The 18,705-nt window shown below is 34.4% G+C and overlaps 2 protein-coding genes across 5 annotated transcripts; both read right to left on the minus strand.

The window, feature by feature from the left end:
* Positions 1–5,798: 5,798 nt before the first annotated feature.
* Positions 5,799–8,595, minus strand: LOC125497629 (protein FAR1-RELATED SEQUENCE 5-like). The gene is made up of 4 exons (XM_057394598.1): positions 8,554–8,595; positions 6,885–8,169; positions 6,349–6,794; positions 5,799–6,233 (listed from the first exon to the last, which is right to left on the minus strand). The coding sequence occupies exons 1-4, from the start codon at positions 8,593–8,595 to the stop codon at positions 5,799–5,801; spliced, it is 2,208 nt and encodes a 735-aa protein (XP_057250581.1).
* A 3,389-nt stretch (positions 8,596–11,984) lies between these two features.
* Positions 11,985–17,045, minus strand: LOC104892462 (F-box protein SKIP31). Of its 4 annotated transcripts, none has more exons than XM_010678409.4 (9): positions 16,697–17,045; positions 15,989–16,222; positions 15,803–15,876; positions 15,256–15,331; positions 14,972–15,082; positions 13,418–13,531; positions 13,131–13,249; positions 12,637–12,697; positions 11,985–12,510 (listed from the first exon to the last, which is right to left on the minus strand). In XM_010678409.4, exons 1-9 carry the CDS (start codon positions 16,772–16,774, stop codon positions 12,451–12,453), a joined length of 927 nt encoding a protein of 308 aa, XP_010676711.1. In that variant the 5' UTR covers positions 16,775–17,045; the 3' UTR covers positions 11,985–12,450. The 4 variants fall into 4 exon arrangements, with proteins under 4 accessions (XP_010676711.1, XP_010676710.1, XP_010676709.1 ...); XM_010678408.4 differs by having other exon boundaries at positions 12,637–12,703; positions 16,697–17,043; XM_010678407.3 differs by having other exon boundaries at positions 13,357–13,531; positions 16,697–17,042.
* Positions 17,046–18,705: the final 1,660 nt, after the last annotated feature.

Here is an 18,705-nt window from a genome sequence, read left to right on the forward strand (position 1 = left end):
GACGAACAGAAGTTGTAAATCCATTAATCAAACTTCATAAATGATGAACACAACTTATAAATAGATCAATAGTAGTTTATAACTTACAAACACAACTTATAAAATGACGAGTAGAAGTTCTAAATCCACTAATCAAACTTGATAAATGATGAACACAACTTATAAATCTATCAATAGTAGTTTATAACTTACAAACACAATGTATTAATCGACGAACACAAGTTCTAAATCCATTAATGAAACTTGATCAATGATGAACACAACTTTTAATCTAGCAATAGTAGTTTATAACTTAGAAACACAATTTCAATTTGACGAACACAAGTTGTAAATCCATTAATACAATTTAATAACTTCTTAAACTACGAAACACACTTAAAAATTCAAGAACACAAGTTTGTAACTTTAAAACATCATTTGTAATTTAAAAATACAACTACTCAATACATATGCACAACTTATATTCAACCTATCAACTAACTTAACAAACTTATGAAACTTAACAAACTAACGAAACTAAACATACTTATGAAACAAAGAAAATATATATACTTATTATATTCATTGAATAAACTATATTACTTTACACGCACTTCTTCTTGTTCTTCTTGTTTGCTCCCTCGTCATCCGAATCAGTTTCCTTCCTCTTGTTGTTGTTGCTCGTTCCCTCATCGGAATGGGTATATTTGCTTTCTTGTTCTTGCTCGTTCCCTCGTCGAAATCGTTACGCTTCCTTTTGCTCGTTCCCTCGTTAGAATTTCCGTCGTTAGATTTTGGAAACATTTGTTCCCCGAACAGTAGAGGAAACCCGTCAAGGAAGTCTGCCCAATCAGTTGAAAGTGTGTTGTAGAGAGAAATGGCATTAAAAAAAACAATGTCCCTTGCCATCTCCGCTCTCCTCTTCATGCAATTCTTCATCCAGTTAGATTCTTCAAGGAACTCATCATTGAATAGCCTCCATAGCCTGCATGTGCCACGAAGTGCGCCTCTGTCATACTCCGAACACCTTTCAAAAATTTCATGTCTCATGATGTGTTCAATTGACAGCAATGGATGGCGAGGGTTAGGGACATCAACATTTTCATTATCGTCAACAACATTAATTTGTTCTTCGTTCACTCCATCGATATTCATTTCTTCTTTGTTTTCGCCATCCATGTTTCTATCTTGTTCGTTGTTTCGCTCCATGTGTTTGTCTTGTTTGTTCTCTTATACTTTCAGTATTCTATGTCAATTATGAATAACTAATGATTACTTTGCCTTAACTTTGCCTTATTTATACACAACATAAACGTGTCTTTTCAATGGTGCCCTTTAGATAATTAGTTTAGTTTGAAGTGGTGCGACTCTTCACTTATAGTGTGCCTCTTCATAAATGAACAATAATTTCATCATTATTTTGTAATCTAAAACATCATTTACATGGTGTTGTCCTAATAACATTATTTTAAAGAGATGAAGCATTAACATCATGTAATAATCTAAGTAACATGATTAGCATCATTTAAGAGATGAAGCATTAACATCTTTTAGAGATGAAGCATTAACATCATGTAATAATCTAAGTAACATTATTAGCATCATTTATTAATCTAATTAACATTATTATGTACCATTTACTGAACCTCTCTTCTATTATCTGAACACAAGTATTATAACAGTCAACAATGTATACATATTCCTGAACACAATTTATCATAATTTATAATAACCATTTAGTATCCTCACTACATGTTTCATATTCTTAACAACCTTTTCAATATCCCCTACATTTTACATTTATCCTCATTATTTGTTTATAATATTACGGAACACAACCTTATAATAAAATAATAATATGGTACGATAATCATAATGTCCTCCTAAAAAAGCCCCAATATTTGCGAAAACTGTTTGCAATAAGAAATGGATAAAGGATCATCTTCATCCCGGAGGTCCTCCGCAAAATCAACCGTATGTTGCAATCACAATACTTCCGCCGTCCTCAGAGTGACCAAAAAAATGGGTGCTAATGCCGGACGTAAATTTTATGGTTGTCCCCTATGGCCGGTGAGAAACGAAAATTTGTTAAAATGATTTATTATGTTTTATTTTATTTAAAAAATATTATCATCTCACTTTTTTTGGGTAGAATGAAGGCGACTGTGGATTTTTCAAATGGGCGGACGACGACCACCATGTACAGAGTCTTTCGGCGTCGGAGATGGAACTAGAAGCAACTGCGATTGCATTAAAGGCGTTGAACGAGGAGAAGGAGGTTATGCAGAAGCGAATTACAGATTTGAAGAAGATTAATCAAGATTTGTTGGAATCCAATAGAAATTTGAAGAATGAAATAACCAACTTACGGATCGAAGTCCTCAAGTCTGGTAGATCTGAGAAATCAGCTAATTTCGCTTTTTTCATTTCTTGGGTTGTATTTGCCATTGTACTTTACTTGAAGGAGTAAATGTACCATTGTAATCGACAGTAGAACTGTATAAGTATTACTTTATGGCATTTGAATATTGTTAGAGTTATTTATGTTATGAGTGAGTTGAGCCAACAACCACTGAATATAGGAGTTAACTTGCCTTAAATGCATTTTAACCATGGCTATAAATAGGGTCACACAACTCATCAAATGTTTTTATAAAAATGAGTTCATCTTCGTCCAAATCAAATTCCTCCTCAGTGGAGGGAATGTCCATATCTTCAACTGACTCACTTTCAACAAATGGTAGTTCGGTTGACCAAGGGGTCCCTCTTGCAAAGAAATGCATGTTCCTCGTCAAGGGGGCTGATATAGATGACGAGGGTGTTGAGTATCGGATGAGCATGCACAAACAACTACGTGTCGTCTATGATGATTACGCAAACCGATCCGGCGTACACGTATCTGAGTTGAGTTTGGTGTACCATGATAAATTGTTACAACATGATGGGAGTCCGAATAGTTACAAATTCAACACCTCCGGTGATGTTGTCCTTGCTTACAAGAAGGTAAAAGAAATAAATATTTTAAATTTGTAAGTGATACTAAATTATTATTTACGTACATATTTTGAATATAATAGGACACGAACGAAGGGATTCCAGTAAATCCTCGAACGAATGAAGATAAAACCATTACCTTCACCGTTCAAGATTTACGCACATGCCCAACTGTGGAGAGGTATCGCATGGCTATAAATACACCAATGATGGAAATTTATGAACAATGGGCATCAAGTCAAGGCGTCGTTGAAGAGAAAGTTACATTGTGGCTTGATACCGATGTGGTCGATCGACATGGTACAATTGACCATTCAAATGTTTACGACGGTGCTATCATTTACGGCCAAGTGAAGAAAGTCCAATAATATAACGATAATTAAGTAATTTAGTAATATAAGTAACTAAAAGTTATTTCATTGTATTACGTACTTTATTAAGTAATTTAGTAGACCCTATTAAGTATTAAGTAATTTTGTTGCCTATTAAGTATTAAGTAATTTTGTTGCCTATTACGTAATTGATATGTTGTATGGGTTTATATAATTTAATATAGTATGAATTTACTGTATTAAGTAATTTTGTAACTAAAAGTACTTCGTTATTATAGTATGAATTTACTGTATTATATATTACTGTTTTAATTTAGTAGTTTAGTGTATAAAGTAATTTAGTAATTTAGTAGTTTAGTGTTATTTACTAAATTTGCGAAACATTGAGCGAACTATGTTTTATATTTTCTGAACAACATTTTTATGAGTTTTAATTTACAAGTACAAATAACTTGAGAAATGAACAACTTTTTTATCACTTCAAGTACGAGAAATGACATTTATCTGTTTGAGGCTGCAATTTGGTTTTGCGTCTGCAAATGGGTTTGCAGCGCAGACCTTGAGCACTGTGCAGCATCAGAGAAGTTCAGAGAAAGAAAGAGAAAGAAAGAGAAAGAAAGAGAAATTGGGCAGCAGCTGTCATTAACTGAAATGGATTTTCATTTTCAAGTCCATTTCTCATTTATCCTCTCCATAGCCCGTCAACCTTTATAAATACTTAACCCAAGTATAAACAAGGCCCATTATAAATTATAATCCAAAGCAGAAATAAAATTCTTAACCAACCCATTTTCCATCAATTATGGCAACAACACAACCCATCCCACAACCAATGCCAATAAACCTACAAATCTTCAAACAAATTCAACAGAAAATTGCTGTGGGCTGCAAAGGGATCGACACCATGTTAGGAGGTGGCTTCCCAACCGGTATGATCACGGAGCTTTGTGGGGAAAGTGCATCGGGAAAAACACAAATATGCTTACAACTCTCACTGTTGTGCCAATCCCACCATCATGTGGTGGTTTATTCGGATCATGCATTTACATACATTCGAACAACAATTTCCCAGCAAACCGACTTGTTAAAATTGCAAATTACATGAAGGAAAACTATATAAATGAGAGTAGTTACATTAACATTGATGATGTGAAGGTCATGCGAGTTGATAATCCATCTGATCTTTTGACGGCAATTAAAAATATTACTATATTATGCAAGCAAGCCGAACAATCACCTCGCAACGTGCGTCTAATTATCGTTGACTCAATTGCATCTATTTTCCAATGTGCATTCAACAATAACCATGAAGACATGACTTCAAGGTCCAAACTTTTTTTCAAAATTTCAGCTGAGTTGAGAGGACTTGCACATAACTACAATGCAGCTGTGGTATGCACTAATGAAGTTCGGGCTACTTTCGTCGACAACACACACAATACGAATAATATTCGTCTACTAACATCTGGAATACAAGTTGAACCAGCTCTTGGCCTGTCTTGGTCCAACTGCATAAATAATCGGTTTTTCCTTGGGATTCACATTACCAATGGTGAAAGAATTCGACACATCCGCACAATTATGTGTCCCTATCTCGGAGATTCTATTACAAACTTTAAAATTACTAGCGGAGGGGTTGAAGATCTAATCTAATGTAGCAAATAATATGATGTATTGCAGCAGCAAATAACAACATGTAACATACTAATTCTGTAATGAATTTAAATCCATTGTTCATGTTCGAAGTTCCATTCGAGTGTTTCAACTACCAATCCATTCTTCCAACTACCATTCGAGTGTTTCAACTAGCATTCTTTGTCGAAGAAGTCTCTGTATTGGTAAGCCTATAACGTTAAAAAAACTTAGTATTACTACACATAAAAACATAAACTACAATTCAAATCACACACGATACTATTGGTACCTGACTAGTAGGCCACAACTGCAGCTCCAAACGTGTTGATGGATTCACGTTCTCCAAATCCTGAATTGAACATCGATCTTTGGTCAATGCCTAATTTTCTAAAATTAAACACTATTAATTTATTGCAATTTGACTATGAACACTTTGATGGTATGCAGAAATATTATGCACTACAAATTCGTCACAAAAATTGTAACTTTATACTGTATATTTGCAGTGAAATATGGTGAAATAAATTGTGTTCATGAAATATATTTAGTTGTTCAACTTTCAGTTATGACTGTTCAAATATATGAAAGGATTACAATAAAAACAATTAACGAAATTACTTAAAAATGTTACTATGAACAATGAATGAAATAACTCAAAACTGAAATAACTAACAACCAACTTCAATCATGTTTTATACCTGAGGAGGGGGTCTGCGTTCTCCTTGCGTTTCACTCCTTTGCCTTTCCCCTTCTTAGGTGCTTCTTGCTGTTTCTTCTTAGCTTCCGCATTCTTCCCTTCATCATTCTTTCCCTTCTCATTATTCGCCTTCTCATTCTTGGCCTTCTCAACGCATGACTTCATTCTACCTGCCCGTTTTGTTTTTTTCGTAGGGGGTCTTTAGCCACATTAACTTCTATGCGACTACCTTCACATTCATTTGGGGACTTCTCTACCCTATTGCAGCTGCCAACTCCTACAGAACCATTTGCCAACTGCACCCACTGTGAGTTACCAACAGAAGTAGGAGTGCAATCTTTCAGGCTCATACCAGCAATCTTCATGGAATGTCGTTCATCTAGGCGTATGTTGAGTACTTGGAGCGTCTCTAACACAGTGTGAACATCACCATAGTTGGCTGCCTTCAAGCAGATTGGGTCAAAAACATGCATCATTCTATCATAGTTCTGCACTTCATCCGTCTTTGAGGGGTCGTGATAAGCTACCTTCACCATTGTATGCTTCCGGAATACATCTTTCCGCCATCGACGTAGTATGTACTTTTCAGGTATCTCCTTAATTTTCAACTTATTATATAACGATATTATATGCCTACATAAGATTCCCGCAGACTCAAACAACTTGCATTCACACTTAGCTTCGGTCGTCTCCATGTCTATAAGAACTTACATATTCACAATTCCTATCAAGAGGCACCTCCTTTTTAGTGTCCTTGCTAACCACCCAAACCCTATCCTCATACGTATGTTCAACCAAATCCTGTCCAACATCCTGCTTACCAGTCCATTCAAGGTATAACACCTTCATACATTCATTTTGTATCTCCCTAAATTTAGCATCCGTGTACAACTTTTGAAACACAATCTCCGTCTTGAAAGTTGTCACAGCAACACGGAGATACCTTGAACTATTTGCATCAGCTTCCCTCTCCGCATTTGCTCTAGATTCCATCGCGTTGCAATATTGCTCAGCAAACTCGCATAATTTTGTGGTTTTGTGAACATAACCATCAAAAAAACTGTTGATGCTCTCACACCTTTGGGTTGTCTTCATTCCCGCCCAAAATAGATGCCTCATGTAAGCAGGAACCCACATATCTCTTTCCCGAAACAAACCTGCAGAGTCGCTAAAAACTTCAAGACAAATGCATACAATACAGTACTAACATTTCTACATGCTAAGCTTGGTTCACTTAACAAATATACCTTGAAGCCATTCATCATCACCAAGCTCATACTTCTCTATGGCACAAACCCAACTCCTCTCAAAAACTTCTGGACTTACACTCTCGTATATGGCTTTCGTCAACGCTTCCTTCAAATCTTTGTAATTACCATATGAACCAAGCTTCTTCCCAAATTTCATCATGATGTGCCAAATGCACCACCGGTGTACAGACTCCGGCATAGCATTGCGAAGGGCCTTCCTCATGGCAGCATCTTGGTCTGTCAATATTCCAATGGGTGCCTTACCCCCCATGCAAAGCAACCATGTGCTAAACACCCACTCATAAGTCTCCGCATCTTCGTGGGATACTAGCGCACAACCAAGCAATATGCTCTGCCCATGGTGGTTCACTCCAACAAAGTTTGCAAAAGGTAATTCATAATCATTTGTCAAATATGTCGCATCGAAACATACAACGTCACCAAATTCTTCGTATGCCACCCTCGACCTAGCATCAACCCAAAGTACATCCTTCAAATACCCTTTATCGTCAAGTCGATGAATGTGGAAAAAATTTTGATTGTCAGCTGCCATCTTGTTAAAGTACATTAGCATTGCATTTGCATCTCCGGGTCCAAGTTTCAACTTCCTTTCCTTGGCAACCATATTCCTAAGATCCCTCTCTGTGATAGCCATATTCTCAAGACCATTTCGCTCACGCGCTAAGCTACTATGAATCTGTGATATTCTAACACCAACAGCGTGATCATTAAACAAACGCCTCCTAACAGCGCAACTAACCTCCTCCTTCCTAAACATGCTAATGAACCTGGATTTGCTTGGTGTTGGATTATGGTTCACATGATCCAATACGACCTTCTTCACTACCCATTCCCCTTCATTACATGCAGCATCATTACATGCAGCATACATCATAACAGGGCAATTGCATTTCTTAGACTTCCTAGTTGGCACTTCTACACCTTTACGTCCAACCGCAACACGCCCCTTCAATGTTCGTTTCATGTCAGGCTTACCATTACACTCACATTTCCAAGTGTAATTCCTAAACTCCTTCTTCACTTCTCCACCGGTCACCTCTTTCCCTTTCACACCTACTTTCTTCAAAGAACCGCTGCCAATTACACCAAAACCTTCCTGCTTTCCATATCTCCTAAAATAATCATCAGCATATTCCCATGTCCCAAACACCATACCAACTGCAGGTGGTTGCACAACAGTGTTTGATCCACAACTATGAGGATCAGGTGTCTCAATAACAGCCAGTTCATCATTATCAACCAATTGAACACAATTCATGTACTGCAATTCCAATATTATAAGATACAAACTTAAATGATAGCAATTGCAATATTTCCAGCAATTCCAATTTTATATTTTCAATTATTACTATGCCAATTATTTGGTTAATAAATATTGCAGCATGAAGTTATTACAATACAAACAAAATTACCTGAATTTATTCGCAAGCCACCATTTTTTCCCTACTTCAATAAATGTCAATTTTTCCCACCATTTCATTTATTACTAACCTCCGCATTTCAATAAATGTCAAAATTAGCTGAATTTATTCGCAAGCCACCATTTTTACTAACTCAGATAACATATTTATTACATTTTACAATGATATTCGTACATTTCATCATTTATTCTACAACTGAATTTTTTTTGCAGAATTGTACTTACCTCCGCAGCTATGGGAACTGCATGTTCGCACCCTTCCTTCATTACCGATTCCATACCGCTACTGCTCATCTTCTCATCTTCAATAAATTCTTCAATTATTCCTTGAATTATTCCTTATCTTTCTCATCTTGTAATTTCTCTGGAATTTCTGGACTTTTTTCTCAAGTTTCTCATCTTCTTTCTCTTTAATTTCTCTCTCCTAGTTTCTGGACTTTTTTTCTGGACTTCTTTCTCTTTCCTTAACGCCGTTACTTTCAATTTCATTCCACCCCTTTCCTTAGGGGACCACAAGTACCTTTTGTTGGGAATATATTATTATAATGCCTGATAGATGTTTTTTTGCATCTATCAAATAGATGTTTATCATTCCTCCTTTACTCACACCATGCCCCACACAACTTGATTTTCCTTGGTATCTGTAGGGACAGTAAGTGGGAAGATCTTTAGGAAACGGAGGGAGTATATATTAATTACTTTATTTATGTATATATGTTGTAAACCTTTTTTATCATTAAAAATACTTATAAGTCTGTGTATTATATAATTCTAAAAATGACAAGATTAAAGATTTCAAACAGATAAACAGATAAAATGACAAAAATACTTTCGTAATACCAACTCTTCTAATTAAAAAATGATCTTGGAAAAGTTACACAAAATTCTCGAATTAAAACACTCAAATCTATATATTAATCACTTTATTTATGTATATATTAATATATGTTGTAAACCTTTTTTATCATTAAAAATACTTATAAGTCTGTGTATCATATAATTCTAAAAATGACAAGATTAAATGTTTCAAACAGATAAATAAAAAACTCAAAAAGTAAAAGAAATTTTTATGACATGGACGGTCTTGATTCTTACTCCGTTCATTATGCTCCCATGAGCATAATGGGAACTGTGCTCACACAATACAAACTAGAATATTTACAAAAACGAACCTTGTACTGTAGTGTAACATTAAAAGAATTCACTTACGAAAACGAACATTTTGTTGTGTAAGTGGAAAATTACCAGAATTCAATTACGAAAACGAACATTTTACTGTTGAAGTAGAACATTACTTAATTACCAGGATTAATTCCATTACTTAAATAGAACATTCGTTCATCAAATATAGAATATATTTTCACGAAAAATAAAACATATTTTTTTCTGAAAAACTAAGCTTTAAATGAATTTTAAAAACAGAACATTTGCTTATTGAAAATAAAAAAATTTTCATATATCGAATATAAAACATAATATTCAACAGAAAAATATGCTTAAAACAAACATTTGTTGAAATAGAATATTTATTATTGAAAATAGAACAATTTTCACGAAAAATAGAACATATTTTTTTGCTAATAAACATACTTAAAAATTAAAACGAATATTTATTAAAATAAAATATTTACTCATTGGAGATGGAACAAATATACTAAATGCACCATGCTCCTTAGAAGTTGGGAGCACAATAGATTTTCACTTGATTCTTTAATGCAGCTTTCGTAGACCGCATCTCTGATTCCATCGTCATTTGTCAATAAAATGACTAATGCCAATATGCCATACTACTTTTTTTTTTTGGAAAGGAATATGCCATACTACTAGTGCCACACAACTACAAAAAGATTAGTTTCAGAGGAAAACGTTCAATATGTTACTGCTTAAGAATAAGATTATTTTAATGGAAAAAGCTATATGCAGACTGCAGTCCTAAGGGCTGCACATAAAAGACTTAAAAGGGAAAGTTTTTGAAAAATAAAGCATTGATTACATCGATTTATGTATGATTTTATCATAAATATCAAAATTTACACCATTTCAGGAAATGTATTTAATGCTTATATGCAACCCTAAGGGCTGCATATAGCATTACCCTAATAATGCGCTGCGTTGTACTTTCGGGAGTATAATGAGAATTGTGCTCTCACAATATAAAATAAAACATTTACAAATATGAAAACGGACATTTTTACTGTTGAAGTGGAACATTACAAAATTCACTTACAAGAACAGACGTTTTATTGTTGAAATGAAACATTACAAGAATTCATTTACGAAAAAAAACATGTTATTGTTGAAAACTTGAAATGGAACATTACTAGAATCCAAATACGAAAATGAACATTTTATTATTGAAGTGGAACATTACTAGAATTCAATTACTTAAATAGAACATATGATTATCGAATATAGAACATATTTTTTGGTGGAAAATAAGTTTTAAAAGAACATTAATAAAACATTTGCTTATCGAAATAAAACAAATTTACGAAATATAGAACATAATTTTCTGCTGAAAAATAAGCTTAAAATGACAGTTTGTTAAATTAGAATATTTGCTTATTAAAAATAGAATAATTCTTACAAAAAATAGATCATTTTTTTGCTGAAAAATATGGTCAAAATAAACATTTGTTGAAATATAACATTTACTCATCGAAAATGTAAATAATTTACCGGGTGCGTGGTGTGTACAGTGCTCTTGAGAGCACTATAGAATTTCCATTCTGTAAGATACAACTCCACATCATCCAAGTCAAGAGTCCGGATCCTCTAGAGTTTTAGTAAAACTCTACAAGGTAGAGTTGTATCCGAGCCATACATTTTAAAATCAAAGGCTTATATTGGTGGAATGGAAAGATTTAGAGATAGATTTTGATGAGATAAAATAGGGGGGATTTTGGAAAGAGAATATATGAACCATTGATTTTTTATTCAATGGGTTGATATTGCTCAAACTCTACCTTGTAGAGTTATTTTACAACTCTAGAGGATCCAAACACCCAAGTCAAATACCCCTACTCTCTCTGATCTTAAAAATGTTGCTACATTTTGACCGTAACACTATTTACTTGGTAACTTTGACTATCTTTTAGTTGATAAACATAAGAAAAAAAAAGTCACGTTGAATCTTATTTGATTCGTCCCAATTTATATTTTCCAAATATATAATTTTTATTTTTCTTTCCATATATATAACATTCTAACTCAAGATATTGGTGCTTAAAGTTGCATCTCGTAAACGGTGAAAAAGCAAATGTAACAATATTTTTGGGATAGAGGAAGTAACTTATCTGGTTTTTAAGCCGATAAAAAGCAATACCCATTTTCTTTGACACTCACGTAGTCATGTACTCACATGTTCGTAACAGTAAAATCAATATTCGAATATGTCAGACCCTTTAAGACTAGGAGGAAAGGATAATGGAAATTCAAAAAGCGATAATTTAACATTTTAACTATATCCCATTGGCGTTTTTTAAACATTGAAAGGGTTAACCAAAGATGTCCTGACCTAGTGGTTAAGATTGTGATACTGTGAACGATAACTCACAGGTTCAAATCCCCCTCCCCTTCTTTGTACTTTGTACTGCAAAATATATATTTGTACTTTCTTTAAAGAAATCTTGCCACCAAAACCAAACAATGGAATCTTGGGTTTCTCAAGAACTTCATCAAGTTATCAGTAAAAACATCGAGCTATCAAGGACAATTTTTTTTTTTCACATTTCGACTCTATTATAAAAGAAAAAAACTTTCAATACAATGATAACAAATTGAAACATATCCCATCGCATAATACAAGTACAAACTTACAGTGAAAATCCGGAAGTGGAAGGGTTGGTAAGCTCTTCCAGCTTCCACCCACATGTTGTGAGTTCGATTCTCACTAGAGGCGTCGGGGGGTTGGGCAGGTTGTACTCTAGATACTCTGTGTAAGGGTAGTGTTGTACTTTATCTTACCAACTTTTTATTTCTATACTCGAAATCGCTTTTGAACTTCGACAAATTTGAGGGTGTTCTTCATCGACGAGGTAGCATGCATAGCCTCTCGGGTTTCTACAGAATAAAAGATATTACAGAAGGCAACACTAGGATATGGCTCGCGTCAGCAAAATCTCAAGGCATCTTCAAGTTCCTTCTCATCATCGCAGTTATACCCCAGCAGATATGCCCGTGCTGGGAGAGAGAAACAACACAATCTTAATGAATAAGCTATCAGAAGAATGTACAGGTAAAGGTCCTCTTTTTCCTTATATTGTTGATGGATATTGGGTGAACTATATTAAAGGTAAATTTTCATACCAAAACGGCCTGCTCCCATGAATGGCTCTGCTTCATCAGTTGCAACACCTTGCTGTAGTTCCTGTTCCTGCGTCGACAAACATCTTTAAAATCACAATACAATGGTCATAGACAAGAATACGTATAAGACATGAAGACAATGCAATGCACCTTCACATTCTGGTGCCAGGTTATTGCCCAAGTCCATAAACAGAACTTCAAACAATAGTACAACAGGAAGAAAAAAAAAACAATGTACAAGGTTCAGACAGAAGGGGGGGGGGGGGGGGGGGGGGGGAGGCCCAAGAAACACATGCAGCGATAAATGAGTGGACATTGAACGACTTCTGTAGCTGCATAATTAACGAAGAAGTTGCAACTTTTTATTAGTCAACTAAAACTAGAGGAATCAGTTTCCTTGACGGGGGGGGGGGGGGGACAAGGATGGGGAACTCTATGGAGTCTATACTGCAGATATCTACATAAGGGATAAGGTAGAAATAATATCTACGTACAGTGTCTCCATCCATTTCAGACGGTGAGAGAAGTCTGTCAAAGCAATGTCCAGATATGGTACACACCAATAGCTCATTTGCAGGATCAGGGACAACTTCTTTACATGTATCATCACATACTGCACCCAGAGAAAAGAATAAATGACGAAAATTGCATAAAGCTTTATAAACGTACTACCATGTCTGTCGATATATATAATCTAGCACAGCCAAACAGGAGTATTACCATGTACATTCCCAGTCTTTTCACAAATGAAAACATTCCCAATTTGAAAGTAAGAACAAACCTCCCCAGAACAAGTATGGTCTGTTACCACCTTATCACTGAGGCCTCTACTGCTTTTCCATATAGACACTTGATCAGCAACCGTTTTGTCGAGATTCATGAGATTGTCATTTGCCTTGCCGAAAAAAGATTGGACAGAGGTGAGTATACAATACTGTGTTTTTCATTCTCCAAAAGTATAAATTCATAATGGAACAGAGAAATTAACAAGCACCAAATTGGAAATCCTAAACATGGTGAGAAGCACAAATTTGACAGTTCAGCTACAAGAACAGAGAGTATTTTCAGTCTGTCCGCATGTTTGAAATCAAATAAGCAAGAACAATTTCAGCATTAAGTTCCGAAATCCTCTATTCATGTTCCTTGCTGGAACCAGGTTATCTCACACTTGGCCTAGCAAGTTAGCAATAATATATTTTGGGTTACATGTTTGTGTATAAACATTTAAGGTGGTCAAATAATTACAGTTGGAAACATCAATTGCTTAAGAAGGTTAAACCCTCAATTATCTCACACTCATAGCATATTAGCGATCAGAATATGGGTTACAAATTAATATTCTTGTCTATAAACTTTTACAACCTATTTGGATGGGAGGATTGAAAGAGGAAGAGAAAGGAGAGTGATAAAAGCATATATTCTATTATTTGGATATAGGTTGAGGAAAGAATGGGACAAGGCCATGGAGAGATCCAATATCCTTAACCTTTTATCAAACGAAATTCTCCTGAACTTGGTAATTTTTAGAGAGGAGGCACAAGCCCACTTCTCTAGTACCCCTTTCCCTCTACCCTTCCCAGGCGTAGGAAAGAAATCCCCTACAAAATATGGCCCCCCTTTTCTTCTAGATAGTATTGAACTACCTTGCATATCTAGTTCAACATCAACAAGTGTGCAAGAGATAAATTATAATGGGACTGTCAGAATTAAATAGAAATTCATAGAGATAACAAGCAAGACATAATTTATATGGCCTCCAGCATGGTATAGTGGTACTTCCACCTCCTAAGTGCTTCTTAGCTTCCGTCTCATTACATATATTTCTCTAAATGATTTATGAAACAAAAGCAGAGTAAGCGTGCAAAAAAAAAAAAAAAAAATCTATGAGAAACAATAGAAGGATGAAATTGAATAGAGGAAAGCATGGTTCAACATAGAAAAGAGAACAGAGGAATGAAAAAGCAAAAAGTTCCCACCCTACCCAGACTTCGAAAACAAAAGAGAAAGAAGTTATCTAACTAGACAAATGAGTGAAGATTACAATTTTGATTTAACAAAAACAACTTTTAGCTTTTTTTTCCCAGTACGAAGCAAACTAATATTCTGCGAAAACAGGTCAACTTTTGTTAGTTGGATCATTCTCTACAGTTGTCCCAAGTCAAGCAAATTGTAAGATTTTCAGCAACCTATCTCTTATTTTAACAAGTTTTACAAACATTACCAGCTTGAAACTACTCTATATTGGATACAGTAACCACAAGGAAACCAATGCTGCTATATATCAAGAAGATACAGTCAGCTAGCATAGAAGACTTTTGCTAAATCCCCAACTAACCTGTGAAAGTAATGGTGCTTGACTTCGCTTAGCTGCATACATTTGAAGATAATACTCTTTGAACTCAGGTTGGCAATTCGTCACAGATTGAACCATATCCTCCTCATCACGCTGCAACAGCCAAAAAGGAAGTAGACAAGAAAATGATTAGAGATGCAAGAAGTTGGGGACAAATATCACACATCAGAAGTAGTAGATAGGTTGAAGCAGACATTTCTATGGATTACTTCAACCTGACACTACATAATATGATAATACAGTCTAAATGAAAGAACAAGAAGTACCTGTATATAGAGCTTTTTCCAAGCACAGTCCCGTATCTTTTTTGTCGGCGGCAACAAACCCCAACGGATATAATACCTATAGAAAATGCGTAATGCAGAATTTGAATAAAGCAACAACTTCTAAAAGAGTGCTCAAAACAACAGTAAAGTGACCAAAATGCAATAATAATGTGAATACAAAATCAGTATATGATTTTAGAATTCCGATCAGGAAAAGCTTTTCCCAGTTATGTCCTTCTCTTCTTTTCCAACTTTTCTTTCTTCTCTTCTCTCATTATGACTGTTATGTAAACTGAACCTTCTTTAGGTCACAAGACCCTCATGCTTGAGGATGATAACGATGTAGTCAAGCTGCCTATTAGCATTCAGCAGACTCAACCAAAGATGTTCTCACTGTCAGTTTATCTGAAGTAGCACTAAAGTAGTAACATTGGTCACCTATGAATAACCAAAAAAACAGTACCAGCAAAGAAGTACAAAAAAAGCAAAAGCAAAAACATCAATAAATATGCAAGACACGAACACTAAAAAGAAAAAAGAAACTCACAAACGACGCCAAAGAGATTCGTCTGATGCTACATAATTCAAAAACTTGCATACTCTCGAACATGAAATGAGATCCTGCAAATTACAAAAGAAAAATCAAACCAAAAGGTCACTCCAAGCTCCCAGCATGAACAAAAACTCGTGAACAAAAAAGTTAAATCATTTTTTTATAGTGAGCTTTCGATACTTCGGAAGATAAGAACTTGAGAACATGCTGGAACAGCTCAGGAGGTATCTTGCTTAATATCCCAGTTTCAATTCCCCTTCCACCCATCTTATTTGCACCACTACTGCAACTTGAACTCTCAACCTTCGACCCGCAATCTCCATCAGTAACACAAGCAGCATTCCTGATCACCCCGGAAACCTCCTCGGAACGCATCATCTTCAATGGTCTCTCCATTTCTTTGGTGTCCTCATCCTACACATCAAATATACCCACAATTCAATAAATCTCTCATTCAACACTAATAGCACTTAGTTACAATCTAATCATCACTCAACATAAATTGATGGCAATTCCATAAAATTGAACATTCATCACTCAACTTAAAATTTCTCCATATCTTTCCCTTCAACATCGTCAAAAAAAAGTTACCTAACATGTAACATAAAAATTCACAATAATGAACTTTTAGAAACAAAAAAAAAAAAAAAAAAAGCTCGTAATGTGAAACTTCTTACTACGAATGCAAGCAAATGAACCAAACAAATTATGTTAGATTCATAAACATAACACGTCAGATTATGTGTATAGGTAAGTTTGGGATTATTTCAGGGTTTTTTTTCCAGAAAAAAATCGAAATAATACAGGGTAAAACATCAGCAATTAAATTTGCTCAAATTACATAACTTTTGACATCAATTGAACAGAAGACAGAGATTAAAATTAAACCTGATCAGAAACTTCAGAGAGGACTTCAGATTCGAGAAATTGAGCTAGGTTTTCTTCTTCTTCATCCAAATTCGACATCTTTTTTCAATTTAGACGTTCAATTAGAATTTCCACAAAATTATGAAAAGAGAAGAGAAAAATTAGGGTTTGATCAGAAAAATTCTAGGTTTTTAACCATCGGAAAACCGGTGACCGGCGAATTTTTCGCCGGCGGGAAAAAAGGGTATATATATTTCTCGGCGAAATTTGATTTGTTAATTGTTTTATGTATTCTATCGGTGTGAGAATTTTGCACCGCTTGGGTTATTGGGCTGGCACTGGCAGCATCATGGCTGGCCACTCAATGGTCCAACATTTTGGATTCTTTTTGCATACTTTTGCACAATATATGATATATTGATATGTTTACAGTTTACTCCACCTGAAATTTTCTGATCTGAACTTATCTGATTTGATCTGATCTGATCTGATTTAAACTTATTGATCTGATCTGATCTGATCTGATATGATATGATCTGATCTGATTTACAAGATCTTATATTTTAGATTTTTCTCAATATATAAGAAAAAATATAGTCATGTGAGGTCTTGTTTGATTCATCTCAATGAGTACTTTATTAGTATTCAATTATTATAATTTTCACTAATATGTAATGAAAGATATTTAATAGTAATGATGATTTTTAAATATAAGCATGATCTGATCTGAACTTATTTTTTCTGATCTGATCTCATCTGATCTGAAATAAGCAAAAATAAGGTGAACTGAACATAGCCATAATAAGTATGGCGGTAAAAATGATGAGATATTTTATTCTAGGGTTATAGCATAAGCAGTCTTTAGGGTTGCAAGGTTGTATATAAGATATAAATATATTGCTTAAAGTCGAAATTAGTTGTAAATTTATAATAAAAGTTTGCATTAATCTATGTAGTAAATGATTAGTTAATGCTTTTTTTTCATTTTTATGCAATCCTTAGGCTGCATTTAGATTTTCTCTTTATTTTATTGGGAAGAATTGTATAAAGATAAGGTGAATAAATTAAAATGTATTATTAATTATATTGGATATATTGATATATTATTTGTAAAATAAGACAAAGGATCAATCAGTGATGGGAAGTAGCGACATATCCTTATTCAAAGTAATCTTGAGGTCTTACTCGACTAGATTTTGATTATCCTACTGGTTTCCCTCGGATTTAGTGTGGTAATTTGACATTGTGCTTAAATACTTCTTATGATGGTAACAAATAGATAAAAATGCAACCCCTTTAATGGCTTGGATAAGATATGTCACCCTAAAAATCAGGGTGGCCAAGGACTTCATAGGACTTTACCTCTTATCAAAGTTTTTTTTTTGGCCAAATTAGATCGAAAAATCTTTATGGAACCGTCATACTTTTGGGTTAACTTGATGAAACCAAAATACCTTTCCTCTTCCTCTTTCTTCGAATACACTCCTAAAACAAAAGACCCCGCATTTAACGCAGAAAATTTGCTAAAAAATAACTCCTACTCAAAGAGATTGGATGAAAAATCTGAAATGGTCGATATTCATTTTTTTCTAAATAATTGGGTCTCTCAAAAGAAGTTTGCTTCATAGCCTCCTTGAATTTAAGGATGAAGGGAAAGTCTAGGAAAAAAATCAATAGAGATACTCTTGAATTTAAAAACAACAGACAAATAAGGTGGATATGAAATGAATAATGGATAAATCATAAAAGTATGATACTAAAGTGAAAATAGCGAAGAAGGAAAGGTAAAAGTAATTAAGCAAGAAAAAACTTAAAGGGAAAAGGAGATAATTCAAAAAAAAAAAAGCAAGTAAATTGATCCGATTCAGTGCGCTGATATTAATCAAAGTTACTATTATTTGTACATGCCGATATCAGTCAAAAAGTACTATTATTTGTGCATTCTATTTTTTGATCCATACGAGTCTTTAATGCAGTACAAAGTACAAAAAATGGAATGGAAAATTCGAACATATAACACATTATTCACA

This window comes from Beta vulgaris, chromosome 5 (genome assembly GCF_026745355.1).
Source record: "Beta vulgaris subsp. vulgaris cultivar EL10 chromosome 5, EL10.2, whole genome shotgun sequence".
Lineage (NCBI taxonomy): Eukaryota > Viridiplantae > Streptophyta > Magnoliopsida > Caryophyllales > Amaranthaceae > Beta > Beta vulgaris.